The sequence below is a fragment of the Phaethon aethereus genome, assembly GCF_964289735.1.
Source record: "Phaethon aethereus genome assembly, chromosome: 8".
NCBI lineage: Eukaryota > Metazoa > Chordata > Aves > Phaethontiformes > Phaethontidae > Phaethon > Phaethon aethereus.
The window spans coordinates 26,155,286-26,181,577 of record NC_138584.1 but is presented as its reverse complement, the minus strand read 5'-3'; the positions used below and the strand labels follow the sequence as shown (position 1 = coordinate 26,181,577).

General features: G+C 43.4%; 1 protein-coding gene across 1 annotated transcript in view; it reads left to right on the top strand.

Annotated features, from left to right (window-relative positions):
* Positions 1 to 26,292, top strand: part of TRABD2B (TraB domain containing 2B) — a gene marked incomplete at its 3' end in the record, with an annotated part of 293,204 nt that overhangs the window by 168,117 nt on the left and 98,795 nt on the right. The window contains exon 4 of the mRNA XM_082003217.1: positions 9,872 to 10,046. Within this exon, the coding sequence (XP_081859343.1) occupies positions 9,872 to 10,046 (175 nt within the window). The remainder of the gene's footprint in view (positions 1 to 9,871; positions 10,047 to 26,292) is intronic.

Here is a 26,292-nt window from a genome sequence, read left to right as displayed (position 1 = left end):
CTTGTTCAAGACAAATGAGAAAGACTTTTTAGTTTTTTAAACAGTGTCTTGTGGGTTGAAGGTACAAAGTTATTTTTCTCCCTTTGTGTTTTACCCAGAAGATGTACTTGTCACCTCATTATGACAGGGAGGGGGAAAGGGGGCGAGGGGGCACTTCGGTTGTCTTTTCTGACTTGGCAGGATTAGTATCAGGCATCATCCAAAAAGAACAAATTCTTGGGTACTCCTTGACACAAGATTTCTTGGTCTGACACTATTATTGCACATTACCAAATAGCGAACACCAGCTCAGGTTCTCCGGTGTGAACTGGTGGTGCTCTGATGGTGACTTCAGACCTGGATCTTCTCTTCCTGTCCTCTGGGAGAGATGATTGCTGATGAACCCAAGTCAAGGTTTATACAGTTCCACCAGCTGAGATGCAAATAAATCAGTTTCAGGGATAACTTTATTTGTCTCTACTTCACTGACTTCATCTGAATTATTTCTTATTTTTCTCCTGACTGGTCTCTGTTCCATTTCCAAGTGCTTTCTTGGAGATGTTCTGCATCTTTACGTCCTATACTGGACCTCTCAAACAACCCCACCTTAAAAAACTAAAATTAGTTCAAAAGTCATCATTTAATTTGTTCCAGATGCCAGCATGGCTAGAAGGCTTAGGTTGGTTGGATTGGAAGTAGCCTGGAGTTTTGTTAGGGCCGAACAGGAGGGCAGAGCTGTCTCTCGGCATGGCGCTGCCTTGTGGTGTCAGCTCCAGAGGTCTCGTGTCCAGCCCAGCTGCTGGTGTGTTAGAAAGGAGCGAAAAGCTGGTTAATAAGTTGTGCGATACTTTGCAAACACCATATCTTTTGGATCAGACTTGCCTTGGGTTAAAATCATATTGGAAACGTAACAAAAGCATTCAGGCTTTCCCTAACACCTTACTAAAGAGGGGTGGGAAGGAACTTGCTGAAGAGTCCTGAACAACCCAACCTGAGTTTGTACCCGCTACTGACCAGCTGTTCTCCCACTGTGTAACAGAAGACAAAATGAAAAATACCTTCGGAAAAAGAATTGCAGTGCTTTAATAAACCAACTCCCAAAACCAAACCTTCTGTTCCCTTTTTTTTCCCCCCCACTTTATTGCCCTGCTTTGCCCTTTGATCAGTATCTTTACTTGGGTGTCATGGCAATATAATAAGTGATGGTTTTAGTGTCAGAACAGGAAGAAAAAATATTCATTGTCAAAGGAAACAAAGCATTTGGAAGGGAAATAGAAAAACTTGAACTTTTCCATATGTTTGCAAGCTTGTGAAAGCTGGCCTCAAAAAAAATCCCAATGTTAAAGGGGTTTTAAATTAGGTAGTTAAGATTTACCTTCCCCACTGAAACCCCAACCTTTATTTGCATACACTGCAGGCTTGTCATCCTTCTTCAATTAATGAACAGGTCCCTGTAATCTCGTCCTAAATGTACACTGCATAGTTGGGTGAAGCTTGCAGAAAGGGGGCCAGGATCATTGTTCTGACTGTGTTTTGTTAAGACTTCTTTAATCAAAACGTTCATTCAGATAGAGAGGCCGGCTGCATATTTTCGCATCGCTACGAAGGGGAGCACGGACAGGGTTAGGGTGGCAAGGGAGGCCTTGGGACAGGGGCTGGGGTTGCTTGTACTGTCTTTTTTTCCCTAAGTGCTTGGAAAGCAACTCTTTAACTGGTGTAGAAAAACACATAGAAAACATACGTGGAGGTTGTGACTTCTCAGGGATTTGTTGAAAGTCTTTTTTTTTTTAACAGGGATAAAAGTATCACCCCCCAAGCTGTTTGTGAGATGCACGGCCCATCCCTGGGGCCTTTCTGCTTTTTTTTTTTACTTTAAATATGCTTTCCTTCAGCCTAAAGGTATGGGAGGAGAAGGTAAAACCAGGCAGGGCACACGCCTGTCATTTGGCTGGTTGCCACCTGGGAGAACAGCAGTCACAGGATGGGTTTGGGGCTCCCGGGAAGGGTCTCCACTCAGGTGCAGGCTGAAGCTGCAGAGATGCAGGCACTCGGGGGCTGCAGCTCACCTCGCCTGCAGGCAAGTTTACCCTCAGGCCAGCAATGACCCCTATAGCTTTTGTGCCACCTGCAGAAGTTTGGGGGTTTTTTTAAAGTATCATGCACTATCCATAGAGACTTCACTAGCTTTCACCCTGTTTTCCCTCTCCACATCTTCTCCTATTTGTAATTTTCCTCCAGTTACAAGTTTAGATGCTCCAGGGGCTCACGGACCCGAGCTAGCCAATTTTAAACTCAGTTTCAAAGACCTCCATTTCCACACTCAAGTTGCCGTGCCATGCTGAGGGGTACCCAGGCTAGCTTTAAATCAGGTAGGCCAATTACAGAAAGCTTGCTGCTGTGAACTGCAACGTATCTGCGACGTATATGGACCCCAAGGTACATATGGATAGGCAGGGATTAGCTCGCAGCCAGAGGTGGCTCCCCAGAGCTGATCCCAAGAAATGTGCTTGCTCTTACACTGGTTTTCCTTGTGCTCTTGGACTTTCTTTCCTCCCCCACTTCCCTTCAAGCAAAAAGCATTTTTGCTTTTTTATTCCCCTCCAGCCTCATCCAGATATTTCCTGTGGGTTTCTGATGGCCTACAGTATCGGGTTTGTGAGAGAAGACTCTTCTCCTCCTCTTCGTTGCCATTTCCAGGGAAAAGGGTACAGGCAGGCTGCCGGGGCCGCTGGCCTCGTGCGTCTTTCCTCTGAGGCAGCAGACGGAGCAAACAACGCGTTGGGAAAAAGCCGCTGGGCTCGCTGGCATGGGGTGTGAGACGCCGACCTCAGCCGCTGCCCCGGGAGCCTGAACACCCCCCTCCACGGGACGGGAACGGGGGCCTTACCGGTGCAGCGCAGCCCGACAAAAGGAGTCGTTAGCCTTTGGCTCAGAGAGGATTAGACATGCCTAAGTGGAGCAGAAATGCTGGAAGCAGCATCAAAGCACCCCAGTTGCAATGAATCAAAGACAGAAAGTAGTTTAGGGTTCGTGAAGCCCCACTCTGGTCAAGACCACACTTTCCACCCAGGGAAAGCTGGCTGTCCCTTTGCCTTGCAATTTTTCAGGGCTGTTCCCTGCTTTCAGATGTTTGGGACACTGCAGGCTCCTGCTAAGCCAAGGTATGTGATGGAAAATCCGTTCCTGCCGTGGAAATGCTGAGTTGATCCAAACCCCAGCAGCGCTTACCAAAGGGCTCCGTGGTGCAGGGGTGGCTGTGGCTGGTGGGAAAGTGTGGGTGGGAGAAGTGTGACTGTTTTTTTGATATGCACTCAAAACTTGCAAGCCTCCAGCTGCAGTGAGAGTTGTCCCTGGGGAACTGCTCTGCTTTCTGCAAAGGGGAGGGAACAAAACTGGATGAGCACAAACTGAGGACATGTTTAAGTTTCTGTGACGACAAATCAGCCTGAGTCTGTATCTGACTTTGGCGTCAGGGTCTGCTTTTAATAAACCATTTTAGCAGCCCAAAATCCACCAAATTGACATATCTATCCTGACCACAACCTCCAAAATGTGCTGGATGTGCCTGTAATATGTTCTCAAGTCCCATCTTGGGTAGATATTTGCCCTGGGAAAGGAGTGATGGAGCTGACTTATCCGGAAGATCAAAGACTCCTTTTACAGTTCACTCAGGCTTCGAATAGATCACTTTAAATTCTGGTGCTTAAAAAAAAACAATAATGGGTTAATCACAACATTCTTGAACTGGACACCATTTTGCGGAGCACCTTCCTGGTTTCCCTTTTCCATAACAAGCTGGAAGTTCATCTTCTTGGCAGCTGCTGACTTCGGGCTTTGGGCTAAATCAGATTAACGTGACACCCCTTCCTTGGCCAGTGAAGGTCTCCATCAGGATGGAAACTCAGGAGTGCTGGAGGAAAACCAGTCGAGTCAGCAGCAGCATTCGTCGAGTCAGCAGCCACGTCCTCCTCCCTCAGGAGATCCTTGCTCTTGCAGCCCGTTCACTTTGCACTTTTTGAATCCTCCGTATCAGAGGCTACAGTAAGTGGATATTTCTCTCCCAGATTCCAGAAGGGTCCATAAATCAGAGAGAAACAGGTGCCTTCCAAGTCCAGAGCAGTATATTTTGCAGCACTGCAGTAAAAACCACAATGCCCTGTCACGGCTGGTTAACGGGAGGGTATCCTCCCTTCATAAACGAATGATAACTCGAGCTCAGATGTCAGCCTCTCACCCAAGAAGGGCTGCTGTGAATTTAGGGCTGTTCAGTTTGTCAGAGGAGCTGGCGGGTTTCGGGATGCTGCTTTGGCTCCCTGGCAGCCCCCATAAACCGCGCTGTCAGCTCTTGAGATCCTTATCTCGCATAGTGCTGTCGACCGTATAAAAGTTCCTGACCTGCGTGGTACAGAGAAAATCCTTCAAAGCATGATCCCTTACTTGCCTTCTGGCTTCTGCCCACATAAAGCTCATAAACTAGAAGACTAATAAGGAGAACCCTATCGTTGTCATATTTAAAAAAAAAATTAATGCAGTCAGCATGATCTGGGAGCAACTCCCTGCTAACAACTGGAGATAAGGATTACTAGCACGGAGGCTGAGCTTCCTGTCAGGGAAAAATGGATGGGCTTTCTATTTAGATGCTGGACTGGAACTCGAGAAGCTTGATGGCCAACTCTCCACCTTGCCATAGACATCCCTTGTGACCCTGGGTGTGCCTCCTCTCATTTTCTCTACTTAGCCTTTGAACGCTCTGGGGAGAGAGGGAGACGTAAGGCACTACTGTTAAGAGATTCTCCTGCAAGGATTAGTGATGATGCTGGGCTTGAGGCAGTCTGGAGCTTGAATGTTGCACAGGAGGTGAGGCTGGAAAGCCACTAGTTACCTGCTGATTAGGAGACAGGAGGAGAGAGGAGTCTCGGAAGCCAAGAGGGCTGACCAAGACAGGAACATAATGGCAGGAGAGGTTTTAGGATCATTATATTTTCCATGGCAGGGGTTGAGCTTCCCTTTTCCCTGCCTCAGCTTCCTCTTCTCCATCTGCAGATAGACTTATGGATGAAGACCACCTCTGCCTGCACACAGGCAATATCAGCCCTTCATTCTGATGTTGGTAGTCTTGGTTTTTCATTGACATAATCTCACAAATTGAACACACATTCCAGAAATAGGCTAGCATCACTGGGACAGAACGAGGCTAACAAATATTGTCACAGAATTGGGAAATGTAGTGTATAGGAGTAGGAATGATAATGCTATTCCTCCACGTCACATCTGATTGTGATTTGATACTGGACTGAATCTAGAACAGTTCCACTGTAGCAAATAGATCCAAAGCAGGAAAAAAAAAGTTAACCAAAGTTGATGGTGCTTATATGTGTCCAAAAAAATTATTTGCAGATAGATGTTCACAACTCTGGCATCATGCCTCTGCCCAAAAAAATTGTCCAAATATTAAAAAATAGTAAATAAGAAAATGTACTTAAATGTAGTACAATGTTTATGAATTTTCAGCTTTGCAGTAAGCCCTAAATGTGATAAAAGACACTACACCAATATATTTTGCTTTCTCTTCTCTTTTTTTTTCATTTCTTTCTCTCTGTCTCTATAGACAAAGCTACAGCATAGCATAGATTTTGAGATATTGCTGATGCATTTTTCTAAGCTAAAGTATGTTGTTCGCTCTTATGCTAATGATTGCAGCAGAATCCCAGCCTCCCTTCACAAAGTATTTGTGGGAAGAGAGGTTACCGCTGAGCATCGTCTTGGACTTCAGATCTTCCTTTGGGTCCTTCAACAGCTAGATTCAGTCAGTGCCTTGTATGTAACATCTGTTCTCAAGTTGGAAAGTCTTGCTGTCCCCATTTTACAGATGGACTTTTGAGAGACAGGAGGAATAAAGCCAAATGCTTCAAAGATACTTAGTGGAGGTTAAGTGCTCAGTTTGCTTTGAAGGTCTAAACCCAAATGACATGCTTGTGATCATGCAAGAGATTTGTATTGCCCATGGGAACAGAACCATTTTTTCAGGGTAGTGTCATAACCACTCCACAATCCTTCCTCTTTCTTCTTCCTAAAGCTCCCACTGACTTCAAAGGTGAAGAATTATGGCCTGCATCCCACAGCACTGTGAGCTCGGACGTGTGTGCAGAGCTTTACCCACACATATATTCCATCAGGGATACTGGCTCAAATAAAGTTACACAGGCGGTGAGGAGGGGAAGAAATTTCTGCAAGGCTGGAACTTAACTTCTTTTTTGTTCTCATATTCTCTCCCTTTAACCTCAAAAGCTTAACTAAGAAATGCAGGATGTACCTAATGACTGAATTTGGGGTCTATCTATACTGTCCATAGGAGAGCCGTAACCCAAAGTAAATAGGAAAGGAAAATAAGAAGAGTTCTAGATGATTCAGTCAACCAAAATGTTCTTTCTTTTGAACACCTCTGGACAGAAAGAATCTATTTATCTCTTGCCATGTGTATCCACTACAAACCGAGCGCGCCCCAGGCAAATGTCTCATCCATTCACGCCCAGTTCAAAACAACAAATACCTATCATTAAAATGTTAAAATTATTTTTTACACTGAATGGAAACAAAAATGTTTGATAAAGTTGAAGAGGGAAGGTGCATCCCTCTGGTACATTCTTTAGCCCATCCTCTTAACACAACATATTTTCTTTTTTTCAAAAAAAACCCCACCACTTAAATCCTGGCTGCAGTTAACAGCTTCCTAATTGCATGTGACTATTTCTTGACTTCCTGATCTCTGTCTGGTGGTTGCGAATCCAAAGGGTTTCTTAAATCAACAGGAGCAGCTGCCTCCTTGAAGCCAGGCATGGTGTATGTCACCGACTGCGGAAAGGAACCGCGATACAGGGAGGAATGGAGATGATTAATGAGGCCAGTGTCATAGCTCAGAGTGTGGCTGCACTACTGTGTACGGGCATACTTACTTCAATCATTTATCTTCTCCCCTCTGCCACACACACGCAGAAGCATACGTGCACATTTTATTTTTGCCATCGATGGAGCAGTCCATTAGAAATACAGGAATGCACAGGGTGCAGCAGGATCTGTAGCTGATGATGTGCCCCTAGAGGTGATGCCTTCCTTTGTCTTGTTCTTTGGACAAGCATGAGAAATGCTGACAAAACCCAGTCTTGGTTTTACATTTCTCTCTCTGCCACTGGCAAACTGTTTCCCACAGAAGAGAAAGAAAGGGAGGGAGGGGAAAAAAAGCCAAGTAAGTGGCTGTATTTTGTGGACTGTATTTTAGGTTAGATAAAGAGGAGGAACAAGTTGTGGGTTGAATGTGGACATAGGAGTGCAAGTGATGGAGATGCACAAGCTGAAGGAAGGTACATTCCTTCTTGGCAAAGACCCACTTGGTCAAGGTCTGAACACAGCTTCTGTCCTTGGGCTATCTAGACCTCCAGCGTCAGAGCTTTCCCCTGGTTGGAGCGGGGTGCACAAAGCTATTTGATCCCCCAGCATTGCTGCTTCTGCTCTGTGTAAGAGCAGGTTGTCCTCACAGGCAATGCTGTACCTTGCTTTCCCCAAAGGACTGCAGGTGATTCAAGACCAGGTTCCATCAGTTTGCAGCCTTCACTTCCCTTCAGCCAAAAGCAGTGAAGAAGAGACTTCTCTTATGTGGGTGTTCAGCCTTCAGATGTTCCCAAAAAATTTCACCTTCCATTTCAGTCTCTGAAGGCTCCCCGACTCCTGGATCATCTACATCACTCCATTAAATACAGAGCCTCAGTATAGAAGAGATACAAAGGCTGGTAGTATCTGTGTGGACCAACTGATTTACAGCGTTGCATTGCAGATGTCATTGCAAGTGTAAAATGACTACTTGTTCCTCAGACTTTTTTCCTACAATGAAAATCTCTCCCTGCCTTTCACCAGGAATTGAAGCCACTACTTTACCCCTCCGATGCCAGCGGGCTGCTCTTGGTCCCTTTGAGACAAATGCATGTTCTTGCCGGACATCGGGGCAGCTTCCTTGTGTATTAACAGGAAACTGGTGTCTCCTCTGTGTCTGGTTTAATGGGACTTATTATTTGCTGGGTGCTGGCAAAGGGCTAAACTGAAAACAAGGTGCAAAGTACTTGCGTGCTCTGAGGAGTTCACAAGATAAGCTGGAGAAGCCAAGCCATGCTGGAAAGCCTGGAGGAAGGAGTGACTCAGGGTAATGCACCTGAACCCTTAAGGAGGGACATGCTGTGAGAACTATGGTGATTTGGCAAAGCGAGTTGAGAAGTTATTTGGAAAATCAAAGGTTCACCTGGTCCACATGGACCAACAGGCTCGGGCGGGTTGCTGTCAGCAGCAGTGTTAGCGCCAGCCATACGGGATTCCCCAGCTCAGGAGATCCCATTTCTGTCTCACCCAGCTGGGAATGGGAGAGCAATGGAATTGGTGGGAATCCAGAGCAAGGGCTAGACTTGTCCTTCTGCATTATGCATGGGGAGAAATCTCTGCTGCTTGGTCCCCCACGCATTAGGAGAGCTGAAGCTGAGGCTGCGATGAAAAAGCTTTAAGGAGAGCCACTAGGAAGATAGAAATTAGTTCTTTCCCTAACACTTGCTGAAAGCTTTTGGAGAGGCAGCATGAATGAAGAGGGTAGGAAGAGACAAAAATTGTGGTGGTAAAATCATGTGGCCGAGTGGGAGGGTAAGAGGTGGCTTAAAGCAAAAGACTAAAGGCAAGTATTAGAAAATGAATACAGGAATGTGGTATAGTAGAAAATCAGAGAAAGAATTAACCAAAGTAACAGCGTCCTCGCATCAAGTATTTCAGCACAGCGTGTGAGGGATGTTCCCCTTATGGGCTGTGCATGCAATATCATTACCACTGACTCAGATTAACACTGGAAATTCTGGCAGCTTTACATGTACTCAAGGACTCCGAAATCTGAACCTGGGTTTTGCAGTTTAAGTTGCTTCCTGGTGGTGAGGCACAGAAAATCGCTGAAAGGTGCTTGAGTCCTGTTAGCAGTCATCAAACACTGCCCACCTGCAGCACTTCTTGCCGCAGGGCCCGTAGGCTCCCGAACTCTTGTGGTAGATCTTGGACCCTCACCACGTCAGAAAAAGTTGCCCGTCCTAATAATCAGAGACTCCTGGCTTGTCTGTCCATTATAGCTTGGGTCTTGGCTCATTCCTGGGTCTGCTGCCCTGGCAAGAACAGTCCTTGGGGTTTCAACCTTTCTTCTGTGCCCATGAACATCTCTCCTCACAAGAACAGGGACTGAAGGAACAGTTCTTGTGGAAATCCCTTCCTCAGAAATATCAGGAATGTTCCAGGGATTTATGTGTTGCAATGCGTGGTTGTCTCAGGTGAGACCTGATAGCATCTAAAGCTGCAAGACAGATGAGGAGGTTTACCCTGTTTACATCTTCCTATAGCTGGATTTGCTAACCTTTCCTGCTTTTTTTAACTGTTAGGTTACTAAAAAGGAGCATATAGAAGCCAAATCTTGCAGTCTTTACTCAAGTTCATGGTAACCTTGGCTGAGAACAGATTACAGGACTTGTTCTGATACTAAATGGCCAATGAACTGTGTTGAACAAGCAGAGAATAAAGGTTTTAGTAACTCACCCAAAAGTAATACCTAAACCTAAGGAACGGAGAAAAGTCAAAAGTAACTTAGCCTTCATTTAGTAAAATACTAATTTCACTTAAAAAAAAGTGTGCTGGTTGGTGATTTTTTTTTTCTTTGTGAAGTTCCTAGCAACCTCCTAAGATCTCACCCTCTAGTGAGGTGTGTGGTTTTTGTATGATAATGATGCTCAGGTGGTTTAAATAAGGCTGGATTAAAACATCCAGGGATTGGGGGGATTACTTAACCATGGTCACCTGAACTCCAGTCTCTTTCTCTCCGTTTTAGGTGCCTAACTTCATCAACACAACGCTTCCGCCCCACGAGCAGGTGACGGCTCAGGAGATAGACAGCTACTTCAGACAGGAGCTCATCTACAAGAGGAATGAGAGGATGGGGAAGAGAGTGATGGCGCTTTTAAGGGAGAACACAGACAAGAGCTTCTTCTTTGCTTTTGGAGCAGGTATGCCATGAATTTGCCTGTTTTACTTGGTTATTGTCATTGGAATTAAAGCAGTTTGAACACTTCAGGATGTTGTCTCTGGGCCTGCAGGAAGAATCCTTAGGTGACTTCCCTTTGAAGCAGAAAGGCTTTTGTTTGTCTAAACCTGCTTCTAAAATGCAGTAAGCTGGTATAAGAGGTGTGTCTGGGTCCGGCTGGGCCGTGGACAGGCTGTATTCCTTTGCTTTCCATCCGGTTGTAGAAGTGTGAAGCTGTTAATGCTTTTCATGCTGTTGTGTTTGTTCCTGTCCCAGACCAACCGTGGGCTGCTTGGGTTATGCTCACAGCATGGTTCTGTCTGTGGCTGCAGGTGTAGGAGCTGGTTGAAGTGCCTTTGAATTTGCAAGCCCAGGTACTGATGGCAGTGACTGTGGGAACACAAACCTTGCTGTGGCGTGGGCATGTGTGCGTGGCTCAGGCTGCTGGTCTGGGGTTTCAAACTTTTTGGGGTTGTTGTGGTTGGTCGTTCTTGATGGGTGACTTAGTTAACTTTGGTGTGGGGTCTGCACAGACTGACTGCTTTTTGGACCTTGCACCAGTGCATGAGTTATGTGTGTAGCTAAATACCAGCACTTTAAGTAAAAATCCAGTATGTCCCTCTGCCTGTTTAAATTCTCTCTATGAAGTCTGCAGAACAAAACTGTCTGTGTTACTTCTGTGAGTCTGCTATGGTGCGTGCTACTGTCCTTTTTCCTCCCCCCCTTTTTTTTTTTCTGCTTTCCAATGGAATTTACATTTCTGTGTGATAAGAGTATAAATAATAACTGTTCAGGCCCCAGTTCAGAAGAATCCTGAGCACTAGCTTAAGTGGCTCTTTGAGGTCCCTCAACTTCAAGGCAGCCTGAGATTGTCGTGCCGAGAACCGATCCGCTCCTCCTGCTCCCTCTCCTTAACAATTTCTCATTTTTGACAGAACTTTGCTTCTCATCCCATGGCTCTCGCTATGAACTTTGGCAACAGCTCACCTTTCGCTCCTCACTTCGGTGGGAATTTTGATTAAAGACTGTGGAGTTAGCAGAGACACATGCATTCTGATGTATTTATTTTTTTGAGTGTATCTAGACTGAATTTTCCCAAGCTTATTTAATCTCAAGCTTGCCTGATATTTCTGTCTGAGGAATTTTGCTTAACTGTTTTTACAGTAGGAAAATATATCCTGGTGGTTTATAATTGGACAGGGATTCATAAAAAACAGCTTGTCGAACTCATGGAGCGAGATTTAGCAGAGGCTCTCGTACATGATGGTTTTGAGGTAGTCTCCAGTTTTGGAAGTCCCTTAACCAGCATATACTGGAGCCAGGAGGATAGACTGGGCATCATTGCCTACTTGCCTTGATCTGTACACGCTTTTCCTGGGCGACAGTTAAAGACCATGGCTCTGAGACAGGATCTTGGACTAGATGGCTCATGGATCCAATCAGCTGCAGCTATTTGTGTGTGCCAATAATAGAAATGAAATTAAGCAAATAGCTACTAATTACATGTTGCTTTCTATGGAAGGTTGTGTCTAAGCTGTGAGAGGTTTGAGCTTGCGTTCCCATCCCCATCGGAGAGCATCTACCTGAAACTCCCGGGCAGCATCACTTGGGAGCACTGGCTCATAAAGAGCAAATCTCATTTTGTCCTTTACGCTGCATTTTTGGTGATGTTGAAAACAGCCTTTGTGGCTGGGTTCTTTCTTTTTCCCAGTACTGACTATAGCAAGACGGAGCAGACACATGCAGCAGAATTTATTGAAAACCAGGGTGCGGGAGACACTGAGGAGAGCTTTTGTTTTGAGTGCTTTGTTCCAGTATCCCTTTGGCCTTTTTCACTGAAGCGGGCCATCCCTGCAGGCCATCCTCAATTTAAGGACAATTAACTCCTCCTTTCTTCTCTGGGGTGTTTTTTTCTTTATGCAGTAAGTACTGAGAAAATTATTAATTTTTCAATGCCAAAACTTTCATGTGGCTGAAGTGCACACAAGTTCATTTTCTCTTATGATTCAAATGGAGTTTTTCTGCTCAAGGTTTTTGTTGGTTTTGTTGTGGGTTTTTTATGCACTGAATTATAAGGGTGGCTTTTATTGATACATTTTGTATTTTGCATTCTTATACCTACTGCTTGAATTTAAGGGGGTTTTTTGGTATGTGCTTGGGTGATGAATTCAAATTGTTTTCTAAAGCCTTGAGGGTTTGGTTTTGCTTTTTATAAAACTGAAGGGTGTTTTTGATGAAAGTTGAGGCTTTCACATATTCCCATGAATTCTGAAGTGCAAAATTTTAGGCGTGCACCTTTGATTGGGACAGGCATGACAGAGTCTGTAGAAGTGCATTTGCTGTCAGAACAGTGTGAAAGTTACTTCACTTCATTTAAGATCATGTGTATTTAAGAGTGACATGATGGAGGGGAAGTAACTTGAAAAAATATTCTGGATAATGTACTCCAAAAGGTATTGTTCTTATGTTGAGCCTGATCTCTGCACTAAACCACATATTTTGAGGATAGCAGAACGAATGAATGAATAATAATTTAATTATGTATGTATGTTACAAATTGGTTTCTACATTTCATAATATCCATCATAGTTTCTGGGAAGGAAAGAATTGGATAAAACTGTGCTGGCAAACAAAATTAGGAAAATAAATATTTTCCTAAATCAGAAAACAAGTCTGTTATGAGAAAAGCACCCTGGAAAAGCTTCAGCGAACACAGTGTTATGGACCGGGGCTGCTGTAGGAGGGGAGTCCCAAGCCCTGTGTGATGATTCATTTGGGCTTGGTGGCATCCTGTAAGTCACAGGTACAACTGGAATGATGGGGCTTGGGGACAGGGTCCCATCCTGAAAACAGCCCTCCCGAGGCAGAGCCCTGCCTGATTCCTCTGGTGGCCTCCCCACAGGGCCCACACCTCATGGAGGCTGCGGCACTTAGGTTTAACTGGCTCTTACATGGCTGCATGTAGCAATCGGAGCTCTGTTGCTCTGTTGGGGCACCGTCCTCAGCTTGGTTTAAAATCCTGGTGCCATGGACGGGTAGTTCAGTAGTGTCTGATGCTGGATTAGTATAATGAGCTTGACTAAGCCAGAAGACAAGATGCAGATGTCGTTGCAAACAAAAGTCTGGTTTGGTTCAGCGTATCCTTCTCAATACTGCAGGAGCAAGATGTTTCATGGACTCCTCCAGTAGTATGCACTGTTTTTTAGAAAAAAAATAAAATAACCCAACACAAAAAGCAACAACAAAGAACCCAAACGTACCACCACCCCTGCTCTGCCCCATGCCCAAAAAACCCCAAAACACACCAACAACAACAAAAACAAAGAAAACCCACCAAAAAAACGCCAGCCCAAACCACACAGGGGTCACTGTCACCAAAAGCAGTACGTTACAGAATGAAAGCCATGGCTGGCTGCAGCTGTAACACATGATGGTGTCCTGGCTGCCTGGTAGTGCTGGAGCCCAGCACTACTGCACTTGCGGTCAGAGCTGGAGGATGTCGGTGTCGTGGGTCTGGACTAGCAGAAATCCCTTCTGGGTTGAAATATGGTAGAGTGTCCCCATAACAAAAAATTTCCTTTACCATCAGAAAAACCACAGCTCATGCAGTGTAAGCTGGATTCCCACCTGGCTGGATGGGAGCATGTGGCTGGAGGGGAGCGTGGGTGGTGGGGGACACAGCGATGACTCTTGCCAGACCTAAATAACCCTTATCTAAGGTGAGATTCTGTACCCTGGTCCCCTGGGTCTGGCCAGTCAGGTCACAGCTGGAAATATCCCCGCTGGCTTTGGGTGGAGAAGGATCAAATCCAAGGAAAGATGCAACTTGGCAATGGCAGGAATTGCTCTGGGAAAAGCACTGGTGTCTTGCTGAAGAATAGTTATTTCCCAGTGAAGCTGTGGCCGTTGGGCTGATTGGAATATAGCAGGCAATTAATTTAGTTGCCTGTGCAACTCTGCGTGTTTATGGTCCCGTTATGAGCTATTTTATGTATAGAATTTCTACCCTCTTCATCCCACCTTGCTTTTAAATGAAACTGTTCAAAATCTTTCAGCTGGTAGTTTTTTGGTAGAAAACTAGGCATTTGGGGAAACAGAATTTTTCTTTTTGCTTCTGAAAAAGCAAGGACACTTTTTGCAGACGTCAGTCAAACCCCAAGTGCTTGGGTGTCACTGTTCTCTGTAAACTGGGATTCCCAGTTAAACTGTTCTGCTGTGTCCTGGGGACAAAAGAGTGGTAAGGGGACAGGTATTTGAATATCCAAGCAAGCTGAGATAAAACAGGTTTTAGATCCACAAAGTGAAGCAAAGCACTTTTATGCTGTTGAAAGATTTTTTTTTTTCAGTCAGAAGTATTAAAATGAAAAAAAAAAAAATATTACACAATTCTAAATGGAGCTTTTCAGTTTTCTGCCATTTTTGAAAATAAAAAGTAGACTTTTCAATAGATTTCCTCCTTCCCCGCCTTCCATGGCGTTACTCACAATTTAAATGCATTGGAGCAGTTCAGACTTTTAATTTATTCCTTTATAAAACACATAGAAGTGAAAATAGCCATTTATTCTTTCTACTTTCATTTCTTTCTCCTCTCCAAGAAAAATACAGGCTTTGGGTAAAATGGGACACAGCTCTATATCCAGCTCAGTACAGTTCATTCTTCTTCTGCCAGGGTTTACCGTATTCAGACTTAATGTGAAAATCTCACCATACCTATATTCACAGTAACTATAGTAATGAAACGACATTTATTGTTTGTGTAGTTAAATGATATTTTTCAGGAACAGGCATGGTAATTTTCCCTTTTGAATGAATAAAGGTAGCCAAATAGAGTATTTTCAAGTAAAATTTGGAGGTTTGCTTGGTTTTTTGTTTTGAAAATCCATCCTGGGTTGCTAGGAATTATTGATCCATGACAACGGTGAAGCGTCTCAGACCTGATACATACAGGCAATTTATAAAGGTCCATTTACACTCAAGAAAGAGATGCAGCCAAGAGCACATGGGCTGTTCAAAAGAGTTAATATTTTGGCAAACAAGACTATACACATGAAGTCAATGTTTAAGAAAAAAATCACTCTTGTTTTATTTCATTTTTATGGGCAAATAATTTTTGAGTAACACTTATGATAACAGATGGATAAATTTATGTCTGCAGTTAATTTGAACGATAATTTCCTTAGGATGTTTTACTTACTCGCATTTCTTTCTTTATTTCTTTTATGAGAGCTGTCAGGTTTGTAACCGAGAGCTGGATTTACTGTTTCAGAAACTCAGATGCTGCTCCAGTTCGTGATGTTTATTAGCAGCCAAATCAGTAGGCTTTAAGACAATGTTTTTGGTTATTTAAAATAATGCATATATCATGGAGAATATTCTTTTAGTGCTGAGAGAGCTGAAATGCAAGTACCATAGCATCTCCCACAGCAAGAGGGCAATCAAACCGTCTCTGGACCACAGTCCTGAGATGGAAGAAAGCACATGTTTTTCCCACCCTACCAGGTCCAGGCAGCTGCCTGCATCTGAGAGGTCGGAAGGACCTGGGCTGTTGTCCATGGTGTGGTGGAAACCAGAGAGGGCTGGTGACCACAGCTCTTAATGAAGTCGGTGCGTGTTAACAGGGATTGATGCATGTGAAAGTCGGACCTCTTCTGCTCAGCTCTAGGCTGAAGTGGCTGAGATTAGGTACCTACTTGTTGATGGGTTAGGTTTAAATCTCTGAGACGTTCTGCAAGGAAAAAAAATACAAGCTGTGTTGTAGATGTCTGTGTGTTCCCATGCAAGCAGAGGAATTTGTCCCAGAGTGGGAAGCACAGAAGTAGATTTTGATCACTTCTGTGCTTAGAACAGGTGAATTCCCTCCCCACCCTGCAGAGTTTTCTTAGCCAGTATTGGGCAGGCAGTGTCATCAGTAATGATTCTGATCATCATAAATTAGACTGTTAAGAATAATCATAGAATAATTTGGGTTGGAAGGGACCTTTAAAGGTTGTCTAGTCCAACCTCCCAAACAATAATGTTGCATATTGTTTCCAAAGTCTTTCGTAAATGTTATCTGGTGGTTCTTCATAATGGGACTCAGAAGTGGGTTGCACTGTGTTTTCTCTAGGGAAAGAGAGAATTGTGCAACTTTTCTATAGGATGGGGTTGGTGTGAGAGCACGGTGAGGATATAAAAATCTCCTTTTCCTAGTCCTCATCTCCAGCTCTTTCCCTTTTGCCCTTTGTACAAAGGGTTGCCAAGGTGAATTTCGGCACACATCGTTTTAGATAGTGGAGATATCAAAGATAGGAACAGGCTCATCCTTCACACTCTGGAGTAGGGAGTGACAGACATCTCCAAGATGATTCAGGTCTTCTGTGGTCTGGATCACCACTGAGAGGTGCTTATTTTCTCCGTAAACTAAAGAGCGCCTGGGGAGATACCGAGATGATGCAGCTGTCTTGAACGTGCTTCATCCACAGCTAAAAAGGTGACCACAACTGAGAACAGGATGGCTGTTGAATTTGGGGGGGAGGCAGAGGTGGGGTTTTTTTTGTTGTTGCTGGAAACCATATTTCTAGTCAGTTTGGGAAAGGAAAGGAAGTAGTCGATACTATATGCAGCTTAAACACCAGTAATTAAAATCCAGAGAGCCTTTGTGAAAGTCATTAGCACCTGCCACCAGATCTGGCACTCAGGTTCACATATGTTACTTGAAAGTATTTTTTTCGAAAGGGAAATGCCTTGAGACTGCCATCCAACTGCACACTGAGGATTCAGGATTTACAACTGTTGGAGATGTAAATAGCTGTTTTGCACTCCCAAGTGATGCAATCTTGTGTGCAAATCAAGCACAAAGTTCCACCCACTGTTGTGCTGCTGAGAACCAACTCAGCCTGGCGTTCAAAGTCCGGTCTTCCATCTTCTGGAATTGTGTAGCTCTCTCCCGTTTCCTTTCTTTGTCTTGGATCCTCTGTAGAACATAAAAGGAAAAAAAAAGCGGGAGGGAGCGGGGAGAGAAACAAAAAACCAACACTTGCAGGCTGGAATATAAAGAGACTTTACCCCCGGGTCAGGCCTCCCGGTCCAACACTGATTAGTGGTGCTACTGACATCACTAGCGCAGTTCATCAATGGGTTGTCTCAGCGGAGCAAAAAGTTGGCGACCAGGAGATTGAACTTGGCCAGCCTACAAAAAAGAAGAAAAGGGTAAATTAACAGTTTGCAGATGCTAGAACTCCCTCTGCTCCTGTTTGTTTGGGCATCCGGATGCTTATAGTGAAGTCGGCCTGTTTTGTGCATGGACTTCTTTTACTATTACTTTTTAAGGTAAAGTATCACTTTGCTTTTAAAAATATACTTGCATGCTAATTTTGACCAAAGCCATATAATTGATTCACTTAAAAGTCTGCACTAAGCAGGCAATGTCTGATTCTCTTTTCAGACGCTCTGTTGTAAATCAGGAGATACTCCACTGGGGAAAAGCTTGTTCCAAGTGTAAATCCAGCCTGTAGCCTTTTAAAATAAAAACAATTTAAAAAAAAAAAAAATTGGGGGAACTCTTTTTATGTACATTGATCTTGTATCATATGAAGGTTTGGAAGCCTCAGAATACTTGCTTTTCACCTGAAACTTAAATCATCAAAGAGAGAGCGCCTGAGTTAGAGAGGCCAAAATAAACCTGCCTGTACTACCCTATTGTGAAATGGGATCTACCATTCTGAAGGCTGATTCCTGTAATTCTGATTTAAGAAAAACTCCTGTTGTATAACAGGATATTAATTGTAGAAAGACAGTATTAGCATATGCAATGGTGAGAGCTATCTTGAGGCTGCTGGCACCTGTACCAGGGAAGGCAAGAGACATACCAAGTGAGAGAACACATTGGTGTAACTGGGTTTGCACTTTGCTTTTTCTCCTGGTGTGTCACCACCTGTACTGCTGAGGGAAGCTGGACAAGCCCTTGACTCCCTTTAGTCTGGTGGGGAATTCATCATGCTCAGTGGGTCCTACCTGGCTACTTCTCCCCGTTGTTTTCATCATTTGCTCCACTGAAGTAGGGTACAGCCCTAAATCCAGGCCTTTATGTTTGCTAGCTGCAAGTATTAAAGTAAATGTTAAAAGCAAATAAAATGGGCCTTATGAACCGCAGTGTATACGTTTACCATCTCTGGTGTAATTCTTCCCATGATGAATGGGGAAAGTTGCCTCTGTGCAGTAGGATTTTGGTTTAAAGAAATGCATACATTAATGTCAGCTCCTCTGGGTCCCTGACATTTTCATACCATATTTATTATTATGCCTGTGCCAAGTTCTACTGTGTAAGTCTAATTCTGCCTGCCTGTTCTCAAAGGAAAGCAAGCTATATTGGCCCCTCCCATCCTATAATATAGAGATTTTGGCTACGCCCTTGCTATATTTCTCATCAATGTTTGAGATGTAAAAATGCAGACATAATTCGGGAAACTTTCTCTTTTCAGAACTGCAAAGAATCATGAGAGATTTACACACAGGCTTAAGCACTCTGCTGAACAGGAATGGGCTTAAACATGGGGTGAAATATGCTTTCACTCCCCGCCCCACACAAGAACTTGCTGTGGATCCACAGCCCACCCAGCAAGCTCTCAGGAGACCAGGCAAAGGACCCATATAACTCTAGATTTCATAACAGGAGTGTTGAAATCAATCTATGGATGCCAGACAATTCATCACTTTCCATCCCCAAACTGTCTCGTCATAAAATTCCCAACCAGCTCTAACAGTGCTATTGGGAAGACTGTAAAAGGGCAATGTGGAAAACCCAAAGACCAGCAGTGTTCCTCTAACACTGAGTATTCTGTGGGATGCTCATGTGAAAGGGCAAACAGGGTACAGATTGCAAAGGGTCCAAGGATCTTGTATTAGCTGGGATACCTCTGTGCGCTACCTGCAGGGATTAAGATGTCTCTGCACCCGAGTGTACTTCCAGTCACCCTGCTGTGTGGTGGTGTCCCAGAGCAGAAGGAAATTTGGCTACTCTATTTCCTTGAATTCAGAGCCTGGTATGCTAGCACAAATCCTTCAGTAGTGTTTCACATTAATGCAAGTTAACAGGGTCGACATGGGTTCACGTTCCTTTCTGCTGCCTCTCCTGCCTGGGTGCTTACCTCTGCTGGAGGAGCAGGGATGTCCCAAGGCATCCTAGACCACCATAGCTATATGCCCTGCATCTGCCCTGTTGGAGCCTCAGGCTATTGGAGCAGGAGCTGGGAAGGGAATTTAGTAGAGCAAGGAACCTGTTTGTACTGCTCATGCTGTTGGTCTCCTACAGGATCAAGCCATTTCTGAGCAGTTTTAGGGCCAAGTTGCAGGAGGACAGCATATGGAGGAGAATCAGTGATCTCCTTGATGGATTGGAAAGTCAGGGCATGACTGCTAGCTAGAGTTAGTTGTTTTGCAAAAGTAGATGTGAAACTGAAAGCCTTAAAAAGCCTGGCTGTAAATTATGTGGATTTCTTGAGGATTTTTACTGGTATGGAAACTGGGACTGGAAATCTCATTACACTGGGCGTTCTTGTGAGAGTTCCAGGTTTTCTTGGTCATGGTTATGCCAGGAATACCATCAGAGAGAACTTGCTGAGAAAGGATTTATGGATTTGGGATCAGATCCTATTCTCGCTGAATTAATGATAGTTCTGCAACTGACATCAAGGTGACTGGCATGTGCACCTGGATGAGACAACATTTATTTGTCATTCTGGTTCTTTAATCTAGGCTGCTACTTTCACATTACTGGAAAACATCAATACCCTCTTTATAAGCCTATTAACAATGGAACTGGGATTTATTTTCGCTGGTAGAACAGAAGAGACGTGTCAAGGAAAAGAAAACTTGTGTGCAATATACCTCTGCCCAAAAAAAATATTTAAATATGAGAAATGTAAAGTGGAGATAGAATTACTTAGAGAGGCAAAAGGGAAATAATTAGAGCTCCAGCCAGCAAGAAGAGATGTTGTAAACTTTAGTTATTCACCTCTCATACACATTCAAACCACGAACTCTGCCACTGTTCAGCCATTGTATAGAGGCCTGTAGAAAGCAATGGAGGTCTGTTGGGCAAAATTTCTCTGGTGGCAACTAAAACTGGGCTCAAACCCAAGCCCAATAGCTAAGCTGCCATTTGAAATTGGAAAAAGTTCGCGTTTGTGCCTGAATCTTGGCTCTTTCTGCTCTGTGCAATAGACCTAATGAAACCCTGAGTCGGGACCTGACGGATGGGGAGTGAGAAGGAAGTTCACTCTGAAAAATGTTGCTGTTTCAGGGTGGTTTTTAAAAATATTAGTAACGAAATTAGAAAACATGGGAATTCTGAGGAAAAATGGAGAACACTGGGGTGCTGGCACTGTGGTGCTGCTTTTGGTAGAAGCTCCACAGCTGTGGCTGCTGAAAGCCCACAGGTGACTGGCTTGGAGGTAGCCCAGAGGTCTAGCTCTTGTTAGACCAATTTGCTAAGCAGTTGTGAACTGAAAAATGGCACAATATGATTTCATAACTACCAGGCTTTACTGCTATTGACTTCCAGGCAGGCAGTGGGAAAGAGGAGGCAGGTGAATAAGCAAAAGGCCAGATGAATCAGTCTTGGCACTCTTTTTCTGTTTTTCGAGAGATATTCAATGAGACCTACCAAATGCTTTGATTTTGATAAACTGTTATTCATCAACTGGAAATTACTGTGCCAGAGAACTTCCAAACACCTTTTTAATCTAAACATAACATTTTGGTGGAGTTCAACTTTGGATCTATCCCTGGCAGAAAAGCAAAATCTCCATCATTCTCCAGGAGTAATGTTGCAGGACTGAAACCTATGTGACTTGTATCTAAAATAAATAACTTGAGTATTTTTAGTAGTTTTCTGTACTTTATTATGGGAAATACCTTAAATACTGAGGTTTGCAAACTTTTAAAAATGGTATTTACACACTGAAGGTAATTGGAGAGGAAAAAATCAAATGCCACCACTTGGGTTAACTCAGTATGAAATTCGGCACCAGTTTTCAGTATTTATACAGAATTCACATTCACTTTGCATTTTTCCTTGAGGTGTTTGAGGTACAGTGAAACTGCTGTGAGGTTCTTATCACTTAGCGATCTGGTCTGGTTCCAGTTGAAAATTTTGCAGTACCTCTCACTGGGAGTATTGGTTTAAAAGGAACAGAAATCTGCCGAAGAAATAAAGACTTCATTATTGACATCAATGCTATTTTTAATCTAGTTTCCTAAGGAAATGAGGCTTAAGAAATCACGGTGTTTGTGTGTGTGTGTGTGTGTGTATATAGGTGTATGTGACTGTCTTCCCCCTGCCCTGTAAATTTTTCATCTGTTGGCTGATTATAACCAAACTTGACAGACGGCTAGAGTCTCCAAGATAAAAAGTTCTTGCATGTTTCATGAAAATAAGTGATTGGATAGAAGAAAAAGAAATTCACAGTGCTCATCCACTGAAAGAGCACAGCATGAGCACAGCTTTTTATTAGATCTCAGAAAATGCCTGTGAGAGAGGGAGGTGAGACACATCTCCATACGCAAGTGCACTTTATTGGTTCTTCTACATGCGGGATGATGTGGTGTGTAATCCATATATCAGTCATGGCATGATTTGAATGGAACCGTGATCTGTAAATAGTTGTTATCTAGAGTATCTCAAGAGCTATGTCTTACCTCTGGGCTGCCCTCTGAGATGTTTATTCTCAAGGCCAGAGCAATATCAAGGAGCAGGTTTGTAAATGTGTCTGGGGGATGGCTCCAGGACTCTCTATAAACCTAATGAGTTGTGGGCACCCAGACTGTGCAGCCTCACTGCTGCTAATTGGCCAAGCATGCCATCAACCATGCCCAAAAATGTTCTTAACTAGCCAAGAGGTAAAAAGAGCATCAGGAACTCCAGGAAGAAGTCCAGGAGGCAGCCTGGGGCAGCATTCTTGTATGTAGAGTTCAGGAACACTTTCCCCAGACCGAAGGTCATTGCCAATGAACTGTTTTGACTCTCAAGGGAATGGGGAACAAAATAAAGGAAAAAAGGAAGAGTAAACATGACCTGGAGGAAATCAGTTTTGCAACATTAGCTTATCAGACAAGAGAATGGTTGTCACTTAGCAGTTGGAGGAGATGCTCAGAAAACATTGTGATGAGGACAGTACTTGAAACGTTTCCAGAGCAAAATACAGATGGAGATTAGAAAAGCCAAGTCAGAGTTTGTTCTTAATTCTATTTTTTTTTTTTCCTTGAGATGGAAAATTATGGTCTAGTATCTTGGTAACAGTGATAACTGTTGGGGTGGGACTCTCTTGAATTCTAGGTGTCTGAAAGTTCGGTGCATCTTCTGTATAAGATCATCAGGTTCCTTTCAAACCCCCAGGAGACAAATCCTCCCACTTATCTCAGATGCATATTTTAGGATGGAAGGAATTGCTCTCTGGAGACATCTTTCCACTGACTACAGAGGAAATCTAGAAGACTGGCCTCCAACAGATGCCTGACTTTCAGATGAGTGGGATTAATTGAATCCTGAGAGCAGCAGTCAAGAATTCAGGGTGTTTTGTCCTTACCTCTACCTGACCTTGAGCAAGCTGCTCAGCATAGTAAGAGCTCCCCGAGCAATGCTTTGCATTGCTGCCAATGGAAGAGCTTTAACTGCAAGCAGAAGACTGACACAGGAGTGCTTTCCATCATGCCTTGGAGACTACCTTTGCATGGACTCCAGGGGATAAGAAAGCTCTCTGCCACCAGCTCCAGAAAACTCATCCAGGGACAGGTTTCATTGTTGTGGGAGATGGAAAGCTGTAACCCCCTGTAGCAGTGTGCAACTTTTGTATCCTATCATGTGATACAGTTGAAGCCCAAGGTTGGCCAGCTGTTTTGTTCACCATTCAGATCCCGCTGTGAGTCCCAGCACTCGGAGCAAACTGTCCATCTTCATGATTGCACTGAAGAGGTGGATTCAGACATGCAGAATATAAAGCATTTCCATCTTTCCTCACCTCTTGGCAGGGGGGAGAGAATCCCACTTTGGTGCAAGCGCAGTATTCACAATCCTGACTTAGCTGTAGCTAGGTAAAGGAAACAACTGCTGATGAGAGAGCAGACTCTTATTTCTGTTCATCAAGGATGATTATCGCTTTTGCAAGGGATGAAGCAAGCAGTCAAAACCAAAAAAAAAATCTGTGTGTCTGTGTTTTTCACTGTTTTCTTAAAGCAGCAAGCAGGCCAAATGTGTAAGTGCTGTCAGTGTGGAGTGATTCAGACCAGGAGACCCTTTGAAACAGCTTTCTGATAGAACCTGTCTTTTTGCATGCAAGACTTAGGGAAAAATAGGAAGGTGTGTGGGTGGGGTTTTTTGGGTGTGTTGTGTTTTGGGTGTTTTTTTAGTATTATGGAGAGACTCACCAGACAGTCTCCCCTGTGGGGCCACTCACTGAGTCTGTAGTATTTATTCAGCATCTCCCTGAAACACCAGCATCTTAGAAGTTGTCTTCCTGAATTTATATTCCCAGTTCACTCATCTCCCACACAATAAAAGCTCCAGTGTTGGCTTGCCTTTAACTTCTGCTCTGCACAGTGCTCCTGTCAAAAGGGAGCCCTTCCTCCTAGCATTTTTGTTTTTCTTAATACCTGCCAATCACCCATCTTGCCTTTTCCCAAAGTTTGTTGTCTTTGCAGTCGCTCACAGCATGAGCTACCAAAAACCTCACTGAGCTTGACGGGGTATTCTGTTAGCCTAACCCTAACACATGATCTTCCACCTCTCCGGCACACAAAGGGCCTTTTCACCGGCCCACCACAGCTCAAGGATTTCATTTCATGTGTTACAATTAATCTGTATTTATTGCCACTTATCTTAAATGGCTAACAATATCAAGCGTTTAAAAAGTGCTTTTAATGTCAAACTGGGTCAATTAAAACTCTATGTAAAATATTTGCAAAACTTCTAGCCTGAAAGTTGCACCCTCAGTCTGCTGTTAACCAAAATGTTTTAAATAAATACACACAGCTTGAAGACTGACATTTGGTAAAATTCCCCTTGAAATTTTAGTAGAATCCAGGATTAATTTCCTTACTCCTTACATGCACTTGCTTTTTTTAGAAAAGGAGAAAAATGAATAATATTTTAGATGGTTATAAATATTTGAAAGATCGTTTTGATCAATTAAAAACCCAGGAGATAGCATCAAAATTAAGGCCAAAAGAGACCATTACATTGATCAATCTGACCTCCTGGAATTTCATCCTTTTCTTCTGTGGACCCTAACAGTGTGTGTTTAACTCTGAGCTTCAAACCATGGGCCACAAGTAACAATTTTTTCTTTTAAACTCGTTTAGTATTGTACCTGGGCACAGGAAATAAAGTACTAGAACGTAAAATATTAAAAAGTTAAGTAATGAAAGAGCAACTTTTACTAGTGTATGTTGGGGTTTGCTGAAGGTTGAAGATGGCTGGAGGAATCCACTTTTTCCCCTTCCCAAAAAGGCCACAGTTTTGCCTTGAAGTTTTTTTTTAAAAGCTCAGTTTGCAGGATGGCTTTAATTAGTTAGGTGAAATAAGGGCTGCTGTACTGCCCGTGAGAATGCTGAACTCTTACGTAGTTCAGCCAAGGTTGCACCGTGTTAGGATGGTGACACGCATGACATGGAGAAGTCCCAAGAGGGCCCCCCAGGTAGGGCTTAGTTGTGTTGGATGCAGTCGATGCACAGAGTAAGGGAGATCCCAGGCTGGGGGAATTAGCTACCTAAACTAAAGGTCTGGCCACACGGAGCTATTTGGCCTTTAAGCTCTGATCCTCAAATACTTACACTTTCCATGAGCAGTGACATTAATGAAGCTTGGTTTCCTATGGTTTTAGGTCATTTGCTTGGATTCCCAGAAGTCTAATAAGATTTGAACTGTAGCTGAGGCATTTCTGTTAATTAGGGTATTCATATTATCTTTATGGGTCTCTGATGTCCTTAATAAGGCTCACCCTGCAACTTTTCTTTCCACAGGAGAGATTGGTGAGTCTCACTCCAGCCATCTGTCTTAATAAAATATATAAGAAAGGACTGTCTTGGAGACAGCTACTCTTCTGTCTAATAGATTTGAAACTTGCCCCTGGGTTCAGAATATCATAAAAAGAGAGAGAGAGATCATCAAAACAAAAGCATATGCACAAAGGGACAGCAGAATCCTGTAAGCCTCATGTTCTTTGGAAACAAGGTTTAAAATGTAGCTGTCATTTATGCAGTGTAAATATTGCACAACTTGAGGACACCAAATGGTTTTGATCACTTCTGTAGTTGTTTCTTCATGTAGAATATTTAAACAAATCTGGCTTTCTGAAATGATCTGTAAGTCCATCTTTATAGGTTAGGGATAGAAACATCTTGAAGAATTACTTTTGTGTAAGAAAGAACATGAAAAAATATTTTGTTGCTGCTTGCCATCCATAAAAAGAGTATGATTATATTGATTTGGAGGAAAGCAATTACTTTGCTTTGTTGATATCAGTGTTGTAATGAATGCAATGATATCAGCTTGTGGACGTGCTTTCATTGCTCATTAGTTACTGTCCTACGTGTTATTCTTTTTGGTTTTGTTTTTAATCTTAGTCACTGGATCAAGAAGCCAAGTGATGCTGCTGACTAATTGCATCCCAAGAATGGCAAATAGCACAAAGCTGACAGCTTGCAAACATGTCATAGACTGAAATCTGTTCACATAAACTTTTTTTTTTAAATGCTTGTGAGCAGGAATACTGTGAGTTTCTCTTACTGCTTTTCATCCCCAGATTGTGTCCTGTCAGCCTCGTTTCAGACGTATGGCACAGAGCCTTACATGGCCCTGATTCATTTATATTGTCCTCTTTGGATCTGACAAAAAATATGTCCCTTGAAAAGGTCAGATTTGAAACCTTTTTGAAGACCATTGCCTTTGGCAATGTTAACCAAGGCCCCAACAGGCTTCTATCCTGGACAAGGAATACTGCCTTGGACTGACTTTGTTCAAATCCTTCAGTTCCTCAAAGAACCATTTAGAGACTGCATGTTAATATTTAGAGCTTTCTTGTGTGGAGATACCAGAGAGTTCTGACCAGCTTCACAGGAGGCCAGTGATGACAAGCTGAGAAGTGTGACAACAGGGAGGTGAAAACTCTGAAATTTGGTGGCAGTGTGTAGTAAGGGAGGAAACTAGCAGCAGTTTCCCCTCAGATGGCCTCGCCTAGCTCTGGGCATCTCTGCTG